The 13,819-nt window shown below is 38.6% G+C and overlaps 1 protein-coding gene across 13 annotated transcripts in view; it reads right to left on the bottom strand.

Moving 5' to 3' along the window:
- The window catches only part of ZRANB3 (zinc finger RANBP2-type containing 3), a 262,135-nt gene that overhangs the window by 37,667 nt on the left and 210,649 nt on the right, over positions 1 to 13,819 (bottom strand). For all 13 annotated transcript variants that reach the window (XM_082397845.1, XM_082397841.1, XM_082397840.1 and 10 more), the window contains 2 exons: positions 12,737 to 12,916; positions 11,753 to 11,905 (listed from right to left, as the gene is read on the bottom strand). In XM_082397845.1, the coding sequence (XP_082253971.1) occupies positions 11,753 to 11,905; positions 12,737 to 12,916 (333 nt within the window). The remainder of the gene's footprint in view (positions 1 to 11,752; positions 11,906 to 12,736; positions 12,917 to 13,819) is intronic.

The raw sequence follows: 13,819 nt of genomic DNA, 5'->3' as shown, positions 1-13,819 counted from the left end.
GTTTAATAGACTTTGATCAAAGGGCAGCTCTGGGAGAAACCAGTACTGCCTCATGTCTTTCCTCTCCTGTTCCCCAAAGAATTAACAAAACCACCGTTTACAAATGGGTGATTGGGACATCTTGCTGGTGTCTTGAATGGCAGGCGACTGATGACTGGAACTGGAACTAAAAAGGCTTCACTAACATTTAAACAAGCCAGGGGATATACACTGACAAAAGTAGGGTTTCAATCATCTAACTGAAAAATGAATTTAAATTCTCCTAAAAAAGAAATGACTTTTTCAGATTTCACACAATGTCCATCTCCATGTACTAATTAAATAAAATTTTGGGAGTGATCCACTCTTAGGCACAACAAGTTTTTCTCTGTGGGCATAGAGAAAACAAAGCAAACAAAATAAAACAACACTCTGGTTAAAAAACCAAAGTGGTAAAAAAGAAAATGTTATTACTTATTTTTAAAGATGACATCAAAAGCAGTGCAGGCTGGGCTTCCCTGGTGGCGCAGTGGTTAAAAATCTGCCTGCCAATGCAGGGGACACTGGTTCGAGCCCTGGTCCGGGAAGATCCCACATGCCGCGGAGCAACTAAGCCCGTGCGCCACAACCACTGAGCCTGCACTCTAGAGCCCATGAGCCACAACTACTGAGCCCGCATGCCACAACTACTGAAGCCCGTGCGCCTAGAGCCTGTGCTCCGCAACAAGAGAAGCCACTGCAATGAGAAGCCTGCGTACCGCAATGAAGACCCAACGCAGCCAAAAATAAATAAATTCAAAAAAAAAAAAAAAAAAAAAAAGCAGTGCAGGCAAATGTCTTTGGGAACAGCCATCTCAATAAGGGCAATTAGAATTCACAGCAAAATATTACATATAACACAGTGCACGGATCACTAGAACGTGATGGGCAGGGGTAAGTTCATCAGGGCCGATGTGCCATAATCTCTCTCCTAAGCTCTAGGCCTGACCTCCAAATGCCTCACAGACATCAGCTGAGTGGTTCAGAGGCTCCTCAAACTCTAGAGGGCCTGAGCGGGGTCTTCACTCTGTCCGTAAGCCTGCTCACCTTCTACCATCACAATCTCTTCGCTCTTCACTGTTTACCAAATTAACATGAAGTCCTCTGCTATGGATTCTCCAGTTTTAGACTAAACTGGGTCACTTCCTATGGCTTCCGTTTGTCCTGCCCTTTGTCCTTGCATGCCTCTGGTTATGGCATCTCCCTTAAATGCCTGCTTCAATCCCTTCTACTCCTCCTGTACCTGCTGCTGTTAGACAGGTTCCTCCCAGGCCTCACTATGATGATTCTACCTCTGAAATGTCTGGAATTTTTCTTTCTCTATTACCACTACCACTTTTAGGAGTTCAGGGTGGAGTTTAGTGCCCCATACCCCGTTTGGGAATCCCTGACAAAGGAGACTTTTATATAGTAATAGCCTTATGAATAAAAAGAAACTGGCTTTATTAATAAACCTGTAAGTGCCTAAAAGCACCCAAGTAAAATCTGATAAAAGGTATATTAAAGAAACCAACCAGAACCCAAGGCCATAATGGGACTTCCTACTACTCACCCCAAATCGAGCAGAGAAGACCACAGGGCCTGCTTCCAGTGGAGACATAGTACAGGAGAAGCATGCCTCTGTGAAGCACGAGCCCTGAACTGTGGCCCAAGTTCTCAGGCTGAAAAAAATTAGATTAATAACTCCTCCTGTGGGGCTGGGGAGAAACCCCTGAGGAGTGGAGACAGAAAATCCCTTTACCACAGGTTCAAACTGGATGGGAGGGAGCGCAGAAGAAATCCATTCCCCAGATCCCGCTGCCTCCAAGAACCTCTGTCCCATTCATTTCCCACACTGCCACGAGGAGCACCTTTAGAGAACAGAAATCTGACCATGCTGTTTACCTGCTTAAAAGCCTCTGATGACACTACACTACTTCCCTAGGAGAAAGTGCAACTTCTTGGCACGGCATGTGTGGGCTCCACTCCATCTGACTGGTGCCAAAGTTTCAGGCTTCCCCTCCTTTGACTCACTTCTCAGTGTCCCCTGCACTCACACGTTTGCATGGAATTCCCACTCCCAGGACGTCTGTTCCTACCACTGGGCTTTGGGGCATCCTTTTGGTGGTCCCTCTGCCTGAACCAGGACCCACTTCTTTTGAACTCATTCTTCATAATCCAGCTCTGATGTTTCTCAAGGGAAACTTTCCCACATGCCCCCAATATTTATTTATTCTACCCTACGCTTCCAGAGCCTGGTTATATATCTCTATTTTCACATTTATTATAGTGCATTAAAATGATTCGCTTACGATCATCTCTCCCAGTTAAAACAGTAAGCTCCAAAAGAAAGTTAGCTGTTTTCCTTATCTTTGCACCTAGCATATAGTCTTTTTAAAATAACAGCTTTAGGGACTTCCCTGGCGGTCCAGTGGTTAAGACTTGGCGCTTCCACTGCAAGGGGCACGGGTCTGATCCCTGGTCAGGGAACTAAGATCCTGCTTGCAGTGTGGTACAGCCAAAAAAGAAGGAAAAAGAAAAACAGAAAAAAAGAAAATAACAGCTTTAGTGAGATGTAATCTAGTTATATACTATAAAATTCACTCTTTTAAAGTGTCCAATTCAGTGCCTTTTAGTATAATTATGTAACCATCACCACTGTTTAATTGTAAAACACTTCCATCACCCTCAAAAAGAAACCCCATACCAAGTAAGCAGCCTCTTCCTATCCCTCCCTCCCTCAAGCCCCTGGCAACCACTAATCTACTTTATATCTCTATGTACTTGCCTATTCTGGCCACTAAATATAAATGGAACCAAACAATATGTGGCCTTTTGTGTCTGTCTTCTTTCACTTAGCATAACGTTTTCAGGATTCATCTATGTTGTAGCATGCATCAGAACTTCACTCCTTTTTATGGCTGAATAATATTCCATTGTATGGATATATATATATACACCATATTTTGTTTATCCGTTCATCAACTGATGGACATTTGGACTGTTCTCAATTTTTTGTCTATTATGAGTCATGCTGCTATGACATTTATGTACAAGGTTTTATGTGGATATATGTTTTCAACTCCCTTAGGAGTACAGAATTGCTGGGTCATACATTAAATCTGTGTTTTTACATTTTAAGAAACTGTCAGGCTGTTTTTCAAAATGGCTGCACCATTTTCCATTCCTGCCAGCAGTGTATAAATGTTCTAATTTCTCTGCATCTGTGCCAATACATGTTGTCTGTCTTTTTAATTTTAGTCATTCTAGTGGGTGTGAAGTGGTATCTCCTTGTGGTTTTGATTTGCATTTCATATAATCTTTTTTAAAATTAATTTTTATTGGAGTATAGTTGACTTACAATGTTGTGTTAGTTTCTTTCCTTTCTTTCTTTTTTTTTTTTTGGAAAGATGATTCTTTCTTTCTCTTGGCTGTGCCGGGTCTCAGTTGTGGCACACGGGATCTTTGTTGCGGCATGTGGGATCTTTAGTCGAGGCATGCACGTGGGAACTAGTTCCCCGACCAGGGATCGAACCCGGGCCCCCAGCACTGGGAGCTCGGAGTCTTACCCACTGGACCACCAGGGAAGTCCCTACAATGTTGTGTTAGTTTCTGCTGTACAGCAACGTGAAACAGTTATACATAATAATCTTAATAAATGTTTATATAATGAATAATCTTTGAATACCCTGTACGTAGTAAGACAGGCTGGAGCCTGGGACCTGGGACCCTTTGCTACAATGCTTGCACCTGAACAAACGTTTCCTCCAGCAACAAAATACAAAGAAACTATAAGAAACTAAAAATAACGGTGTGCATGGCAGTTGGGGCAAATTATGGACACTAAGATGCAGAAAGACCAAAAATCCCAACTGCCACTTCTGAAGAGCCATGAGCAAAAGCAGGGGGTCAGGAACAAAAGCAGGGTACTGCGCATGCCCCCCGCACACAGCACCACCAAAGGGGTGGGCAGACCACCTAAGCGCCCCCTCCGGCCTGACCCCTGGACACACCCCTACCCTCACCCCATATAAGGGACCAGCTCACTCCCCCTGAGCGAGCAAGCAAGCAAGGGAAGCTGTTGCTTGTTCTCGCTCCCCCCTGCTGCAGCAGGGACCCCAGTAAAGCCTTGCCTGAATTTCTTGTCTGGCCTCTGATCAATTTCTATTGATTAAGGAGGCCAAGAACCCTGGTCCGTAACAGTAGCAAACATCCCATAAACACTAGCTAACCAAACTGGAGTGTTTCAATGTTCTTTTCATTCCACAAATAACTGTTGATCCACAATGGGCTAACTCTAATGCATCTAGTATAGTTTGGCAAGGTTATGAAGGTAGACTTTGCAGCAGAAAGGCCTGAGTTCAAATCCCAACTCTGCTACTTACTGGCTGTATGAACTTGGGCAGGCAATTTAATCTTTCTGAGCTTCAGTGGGGCATGGTAACAGTATCTGCCTTATGGTGTACCTGTGAAGGTTAAATAAGGTCATGAGTGTTAAGGGCTTGGCACAGTGGCTATGGGGAATACTCAGTACATGTTAATTATTTTCACTGAGTGAACTGAAGTCATAAAGGTAAACAAGAAAAATGCCTAATAATAGCACTATATGATGTAAGCTGTAACAGAGATATTTATGTCTCTATCCATAACAATGAGGCTACCCTCTTGTCCTTATTATTAGGCAATTATGCAAACAAATTACATCATGTTTACATAATGGTTTGAATTCTAAAATACATATTAAATAAATATTCTAATTTAAGATGTGTTACCTTCAAGAAAGTAGTGCTTTAGCATACTGAGAAACAAGAGATTTTGGATAAGAATGATTTATACTTCATGAATATAGAGCTCCTGTGGTCCACTTTCTTTTTGCTGTCACCGTTTTTTAAAGTAGACAATATGTGGGAAACAAGGTTATTTTTTATATGTATGAGACAATTTCTTATTTGCGCTTCTTAGCCCACAAAGAAACAAACATTTTGTACAATGTTGGCATTTAATAAAAAATGTAAAGTTTCTTTTTGAATTTTTGGGGCATATTTTTAAATTTCACAGTGTGCTTAAGAGTTCTCATTTTCAGGGACTTCCCTGGTGGCGCAGTGGTTAAGAATCCACCTGCCAGTGCAGCGGACATGGGTTCAAGCCCTGCTCTGGGAAGATGCCACATGCCGCGGAGCAACTGGGCCCGTGCGCCACAACTACTGAGCCTGCGCTCTAGAGACCTCGAGCCACAACTACTGAGCCCGCGTCCCTAGAGCCTGTGCTCTGCAACAAGAGAAGCCACCACAATGAGAAGCCCGTGCACTGCAATGAAGAGTAGCCCCCGCTCGCCACAACTAGAGAAAGCCCGCGCACAGTAACAAAGACCCAATGCAGCCAAATAAGTAAATAAAACAAATAAATTAAAAAAAAAAAGTTCTCATTTTCAACTACATAGAATTTTTTTTCAGCAGACCAGTAATCATCCTGTATATTTTTAATGCAAATACGGGTGTTTCAAATGTAAATTTGCTTTGGGTGAAGAATGTTCTAGGTGGCCTTGAGGACAGCAGACCAGGGGACTTAAGGATGATTATGACAGAGAATAGGCAGGGTGTGAGCCAGGTCAAAGATGTAAGTACTACCACAAGGAAAGGAAGATTAGACAACCAGGGAGAGGCTAGTGAGAAGAAAGGAAAATCGGGAGATAATTGCACTAAAAGCCTACAAAATGAAAACAACTGCTGAGGGAAAGCAGAGACCACAGTGTGGCTAAATTTGGGAACTATCTAGAGATCTGTTCCCAAATGGAAAGAGAACTACTGTCTGAAGTAACGAAATGGAAGCAGCTCTGGCTCAGCGAGATCTGGAGAAGAGAAACCAAGCAGGAAGAAGATTTATCCTACGCAGGAGCTGGACTTGTTACCCATATTAAGTTAGAGTCCTTTCTTTTGCTTCTCTATGAATCTCTTACACACCAAGTTTCTCTTCAGATACATTATTTTATATACATATAAAATAAATGAAAGGGACCTCAGAAGCCATCTAGTGATCTAGGGACTTAAATGGCTGCATAAATGCTGCTGCTGGCTCTTATTCATTATGGGCCAAAAGAGGACCGGAAAAGGTCCTAAAGAGGTTAACGGAAGGGCCCAATTTCCCACAGCTATGGCTAAAAGAAGGGATACCCCTGAGATGATGGCAGGAAAAAAATGAAAATTAGAGAGGCAGGCTTCCTATTTGAATACTCCACTCATTCTATTTTATTCAGAAACAGCCTTTAATTACTTGGAAATGACAATATAGACTAATATAGCTCATACCTTTCTCTCCTTCCATCTGGAGATGCCCGACTTTATCACTCCATGGAAGCCAATGTAGGAAAATCAAAACACTGCAAAACCCAGAGTACTTAGAAGCCATGCACATTCAAACGCAGAATAAAGGAAGAAGCTCGAGAAAGTGGATCTCATCTGAGACAGTCACCCTGGTGATGGACTCCCAGGCGGGACTGGTTACTGAAGGGATAGCCACCTAGGTTTTCCTTGTGGTGGTGGAATTATTTCTTTTCATTTGAGTTGGACTTCAATTTGAGCTTCATTTGGGTTAATAAATAACTGCTTTAAAAATGTAAATATATCTAGGATGGGTAAAGAATTTTGACTCATACATTTGTGTGGACTAATTCCATGCAGGGTGTTATTTAAATACTTAACAACAGCTACAGCAGGGGTATTAACCAGACTCCTAGAGGCCCATGCTGTGCAAGATCACAAGGAGGTCCAGGAGGCCCTAGCGGTGGGGTGAGGGAGTACAGTGAAGGGATTGAAGAAGTGGCTATTTACCGTTACCAAAATACTTAATATTTAACAGCCAGTACACTTATATCCATATATACTGGTAGAGTACTAGCCCCAGTTCCATACATTTTTAAAATCCCAATAAATTAGCCGAGTTATGTGACAGAAAAAGAATTCTGATTAAGAGAGGAGGGAGACAAAAATAATGCCGTTCTGAATGAACACCAGGGGAAAAAGAAGGCAGGAAAGAGCAAAACTAATATAAAAATTTTTTTCAGGAAAATATTCTCTCATTCTCCTCCTCTTCTTCCTAACCAGAGGTCTCTCTGTCCCCAGGACCCATAATCATACTAATATTAGCTCTAGGTTAATTCACAGAAAACCAATTTGCCAAAAGCCCATATGCTGAAAGTCAATCCACCTGAAACCCAATTCGCTGAAGACCAACTTGCCAAATTTACCACATTTATTGGTCTTCTAAAAAATCATTTATAGAGTCCACAGCATTTTGAATGTGATGAACAGGGAGGGTTAAGAAGACTATGGGGAACTAGGGACCCAGGGACCTGAGTCTCCTGACCCTTTCTGCCTCAGTTCATCCTCTCTCTGCCCTGCAAGCTCACTCTCCGCGCCCCGGTCTCCTCCTGTTTGAGCCTCCTGGTCTCTCTTTCTCTAGAGCTGATGGCCTGGGCTGAGCCATGCACTGACTAACACACAGTCTGTTCCTCTGGCCTTGGAAGGTCCCTCTTCTTTGCCCCAGCTCTAACCTCCAGCTGCAGCAGCCAGATGCTGGGACAGAGATAAAATGAACATTCCTTAAAATGCTGACACTACAGAAATATTCATAAGCTGTTAAAAACCATCCAATTAGAACTGTTATCAACATTTTAGTTAAACAAGTTTTTGATGACAATGGGCAAAATTAGTTAATTTGGCAAAGTTTAATCGGCAAAATTAGAAGTATCCTAAAAATGCTAAATGTAGGCAATTTTTTAAAAAGGATTTAAAAAAGGATCTGAAAGACATCATTATAGATAGAAAAATTCCCATAGGAAATGCTGAAATTCTGGCAACATTCAGAAGAAAAACATGTTGGTTAAATTTCCTTAGGACCTCTCAACAAATTGAACATTTCTTAAGATGCATGAAGCCGGAGGGTATAAAGACAAAGCGATGGGCAGCAACCTCACCTAAGGCCCTTTAAAACACACTTCACATCCTGGCCAACAAACAAAGAAACAAAAACAAATACAAAGCAAAACAAAGCAAACTGAACAAATGGTCTCCACATTACAAGATTCCAGTTTATATAAAACCATCTGTGTAAAAGACATGCATTGAGAAATCTGTGCAAGGTAACACTGAACTATGAAAGATAAACACCTAATTCAGGAAAGCAAGATTTGGTAAGGGTGACTAGGTGATTTCTTTTTAAACTTTGTACACAGATATACATTTTTCTTCAGAGACACTTAAAAACAATAAACATGTATAAATGTGGGAAGATGTGTTTCAAGTTCTTAATATTGATCTTAGAAACGAACTCAGACATAGTTCAACAGGGAATTTTAGAGAAAGAACAGCTACAAATCATGGTTTTAGTTATATATTTTTTAAATACCTAGGATATCTATTGATTTTTATAGACCAAAATATAATATAATAAACACTACTAAAAGAAAAGTTTTTAAAATAAAAGAAAAATGTCTTAGAAATAATTCTTCTATTTTTTTTAGCAAATTTGACAGAATGGTATTCTAGTATTCTAGAAAAGAAAAATGTACTAGCCCTCCAAATAGGATACATAAAAAACTTAATAAGATTCCACATAAAAAACATTATGTTTTTATGGAACTAAACCTGACATTAAAATTTTAATTTTGCATTATGAGAAAATGTGTACAGACTTCAATTTCATTCCTATAATATCTGATCAATTCTTTCAAAAATTAAAATTAAACTCCCCATAACTCTCACACTATATTTCTCCAGAAGGGCTAGGAAAAAAGCAGACAGATTGAATGACTATAAGCTTCTCTATTATTTCTTATTCAGTTTATATATGGCCTCCAAAAAGAATTTGTTACTGTACAGAGAATATAACAAATATCCATATACCCACCATTCAAAATTTATAAGTACTAATATTGTAATATTTACTTCTGATACTTTTTTAAAATAAAAGAAATAAAATATTTCTGATAAAGGTGCTACCACATTTTTAGTCTTCCCCAGACCCAGTCTCCTCCTCTTCCAGGGGCAATAAATTTATTATGTATTCTTCCAATCTTTGTTTATATATCTTATTACATATATATGTATTCATAAATACATAATATTTGTGTGTATGCTCTGCATTTAAAAAATTAACATTATGTTTTCAAAATCTGATCATGTTAATGCATATAAACCTAATTCATTCATGTTAACTTCTAAGTAGTATCTTATGACAATTTAGGTAGCCATTCTCCTACTGATAGGCATTTTGGTTGTTTCCAATTTTTTGCATTCTAAAAAATGACTTGGTATACATCCTTATACATGTATCCTTATATACATGCAGGAGAATATATCCCTAGCAATGGAATTGTTCGGTTGTAGGAATGAGGTACCACCTCACACCAGTCAGAATGACCATCATTAAAAAGTCTACAAATAAGAAATCCTGCAATCCCACTCCCAGGCATATATTTGGAAAAGACAAAAACTCTAATTGGAAAAGATAATGTACTCCAATGTTCATAGAAGCACTATTTATAAGAGCCAAGACACGGAAGCAATCCAAATGCCCATGTTTAAGAAGATGTGGTATATATATATACAATGGAATACCACTCAGCCATATTAAAAATGAAAAAAAGAATGAAATAATGCCATTTTTAGCAACATGGATGGACCTAGAGATTATCATAGTAAGTGAAGTAAAGATAGAGAAAGACAAATATCATATGATATCACTTATATATGGTATATATATATGTCACACAAAAAATACATATATATACACACATACAAATAATGCTGGAGTGGGTGTGGAGAAAAGGGTACCCTACTATACTGTTGGAAGGAGTGTAAATTGCTGCAGCCACTATGGAAAACAGTATGAAGGTTCCTCAAAAAACTAAAAATAGAGTTGCCATATGATCCAGCAATCCCATTCCTGGGCATATATCTGGAGAAAACTCTAATTCAAAAAGAAACATGCACCCCCATGTTCATCGCAGCACTACTTACAATAGCCAAGACATGGAAGCAACCTAAATATCCACTGACAGATGAATGGATTAAAGAAACTGTGGCATACACACACACACACAGAGTGGAATACTACTCAGCCATAAAAAAGAATGAAATAATGCATTTGCAGCAACATGGATAAACCTAGAGATTATCATACTAAGTGAAGTCAGACAGAGAGAGACAAGTATCATATGATTATCACTTATATGTAGAACTTAAAATATAATACAATTGAACTTATTTGTAAAACAGAAACAGACTCACAGATAGAAAACAAACTTATGATTACCAAAGGGGAAAGGGAGGGAGGGGAGGGATAAATTAGGAGTATGGGGTTAACAGACACAAACTACTATACATAAAATAGATAAACAACAAGATCCTACTGTATAACACAGGGAACTGTATTCAGTATCTTGTAAGATCCTATAATGGAAAATAATCTGAATATATATATATATATAACTGAATCACTTTGCTTTAGACCTGAAACTAACACAATATTGTAAATCAGCTATACTTCAATAGAAAAACCCCAAAAACAACAATAAAAAAACCAAACCAAAACATAAAATAAAATAAAGGAGCTTCGGGCTTCCCTGGTGGCGCAGTGGTTGAGAGTCTGCCTGCCAACGCAGGGGACACGGGTTCGAGCCCTGGTCTGGGAAGATCCCACATGCCGCGGAGCAACTGGGCCCGTGAGCCACAGCTGCTGAGCCTGCGCGTCTGGAGCCTGTGCTCCGCAACAAGAGAGGCCACGATGGTGAGAGGCCCGCGCACCGTGATGAAGAGTGGCCCCCGCTTGCCACAACTAGAGAAAGCTCTCGCACAGAAACGAAGACCCAACACAGACAAAAATAAATAAATAAATAAATTAATTAATTAATTAAAAAAAAAAAATAAAGGAGCTTCCACTAACCAGATCTTAAAAAAAAAAAAAAAAAGGCAAAGATTATAACACACTAAATAATAATAATAGAATCCCCAAGTTCATAATGATATTTTTTTTAAATGAGAAGCTTTTCTTCACAGAACAGCTAATAAATAAAGAAGCAATGATGGAACTGGAAAAAACACTATTTCAAAACTGGTTCAGGCAAAGATCAATGAATGCTAAAACCACTGTGTGAAAGGTTTGGGGAACAGGATAGTCATGTGATCTCAAAGTATCACACCATAGATTACATACTAATTGTAAAGAGAGAAGGGTACCTTTCTAAATTTGTCTTATTTTGGTGAAGCTAGTTTCTTTTCATGTTTTTTTTTCTATTCTGGTCTCCTCTGATGCTCACATTGTTTGCTTATTTTTCTGTTGGCTTGTCTGTTTTACTAATTGAATTGTATAAATTCTTTATATACTTTGGACACTGCAATGCAAATATCTTTACTGAGTATGTGACTTGTGTATGCTATTTTTTGTGGCAAATTTAATACATCTTTCCCTACCCTCAGTGTCACAGAGACAGTCTCCCATATTTTCTTCTTAAGGTTGGATTCTACTTAGCTTGTTTTTCTAAGGACATGAACAGTAAGCACTAATATATAACTGTTGGAAGATACAAGCCACTGTTGCAGCCTCTTTATATCAAAGTCATCTTTTAGTTCTTAGAGTTTTTCCACCTTTATGTGGAGGCTCCTTTCAATAGCATGAACAATTGAAAATTGCTATTTAAAACAATATATGATAAAGTTATATATTAAAAAGAATTGAAAAGAATGTCATATAATCTTACATGAGAGAACAACATTTCATTCCTGAACTCTTCAGACTTTTCATTTGGAGTCCAAGCTTCAGCAAACTGCAGGAAATCCCATTTTTCCTTATCATCCTCCTCAGCCTGAAGTTTTTCCTTCCTACCATTCAGTGTGCTCCCTGTAACTTGAGCCTGTAAGATGATAAAATATACGAATTTTACAACAGGTCACCTCACAGCTGACATTTACTAAGTAGTAACTTGATTTTGCATTTAAATCACAAGCAATCCAACAGAGAAAATCTTACTGTTTCAACATATCAAGGGCTTTAGTAATACAATTATTTAAAATTACAACCAAATCGCCAAGTCAATGACTCCTGTGCTTAATGAGGAAAAGGTTAACTAGAGAAGCTATACTATTTGCTTTTCTCATAAAAACTTTTATTCTAATATTTATAAACTTTGAAATTGAACATACATATGATTGGCCATTTTGAATATCTATACTCAGTGCTTGAAAGCCATCCTCTAGACCTTAGTCAAGTCCTTTCTATAAACATCCCTCAAGGTTGGGGAGAAGAGACAGCTGAGTGGACAGAGCAAGCAACATCCCTAATACTTTTTCTAGAATCTGGGTACAGGCTGTCCTCCGTCCAAAATTTAGCCCGGAACTCAAGAATCCTGTTGAAAAAGGGTTTATTCTTAGCTTACAAAAAGCTAAGGGGTTTGAAAGCATTTTAGTTCCTTACTAGCTCATCCTCCCCTAGCTGCTAAAATGGTAGAAGAAGGGCTTGGAAGACAATAGGAACACACATAAGTTCATGTCTCTCTCTCATTACCGAGGATAGCAGGTAGAGTACTACCAATTGAAGCCTTTTCTGGACTTGGTCCCTATCAACATCAATATCCTAGTGTACTTTGATATCCTTTGCCTGAAAGCACTAAAACTCAGCCTCTTAACTCATGCAGGCTATGGGTAATAATGAGTAAGTGGTAACCTGGTTTAAATTCAAGCTTTACCTTGCGGTTCAACATTCCCCACATAAGGGTGTCTAGAGTCCCATTTGCAATAAGGTAGTGAATATTCACAGAACTGCACTGTCCAATCCGGTGAGCACGGTCTTCTGCTTGTTTTATGTGTCCAGGGTCCCAATACAACTCAGCAAATACAACATGAGTTGCAGCAGTAAATGTCAAACCCTAAGCAAAATAAAGTGAAGAAACTGAGATGCAAATAAACTGAGAATTTAGCATACAGCCATATATAATAAAGTCTTCTGCATATGTTCAATGGACAAGAGAACACTGAAGGACTTAAAAACAAATGAGTGTTTCATTTTAAGCCAAATTAAGAAAGTTTAATTCATCAAAGGCAAATGAAGACTGCTTATTGCAAGATGAACTACAAACACATTTAAAAGGTACTTCAATATTTCAAAAGTCAGTTTAATGGACACATATATAAACAAAATCACTTTATCCTCTGATGAAGACTGGATTCACATGACCACTGGAAAATCTAATAAAATACATTATAAATGAGAATATAATTTCTAACACATGGTATCCATAGCAACTGTCACAGCAATGACATCCTCTATTCATTTAATTCATACTGCTGTTCTATAAAGCAAGAAAATCATGTCTACAGTCACACTCTTTTCTTTCTATGGAATTTCTCATGTTGCATCCCAAAGACTCTGACGTTTACTGACTTGTATCTTGATGTATAAAACACAATTGCATTTTTGTGCAATTGCATTTTGTATCAGTTTGATATAGTGTTAACATTAAAAATATTAACTAAGTCTTGTTTTACAATTAATATATGAAATAATGCAAATCTCCTCAAACTAAAAATGTGGCAAAAAATGCATGACTTTAAAGTGGATAGGCCGAGCGAAATGTGGACCATAATTATGCTATTGCCACATAGTAGTAAGTGATATTAGGTGGTCAGCAGAAATACCTACTATACTTTGGAAGTGTCATCTAATCCAATCTATGCTGTTGTTCACGAGTACTGGAACTTCTGTAAGTGACTTTTTTGACTGCTGTGCTGTTATTTTGATATGTTATTTTAACTTGAAATATTTGTATATC

This window comes from Balaenoptera borealis (genome assembly GCF_965194805.1).
Source record: "Balaenoptera borealis genome assembly, chromosome: 6".
In the NCBI taxonomy this organism is placed as follows: Eukaryota; Metazoa; Chordata; class Mammalia; order Artiodactyla; family Balaenopteridae; genus Balaenoptera; species Balaenoptera borealis.
This window is presented reverse-complemented; position numbering and strand designations above follow the sequence as displayed.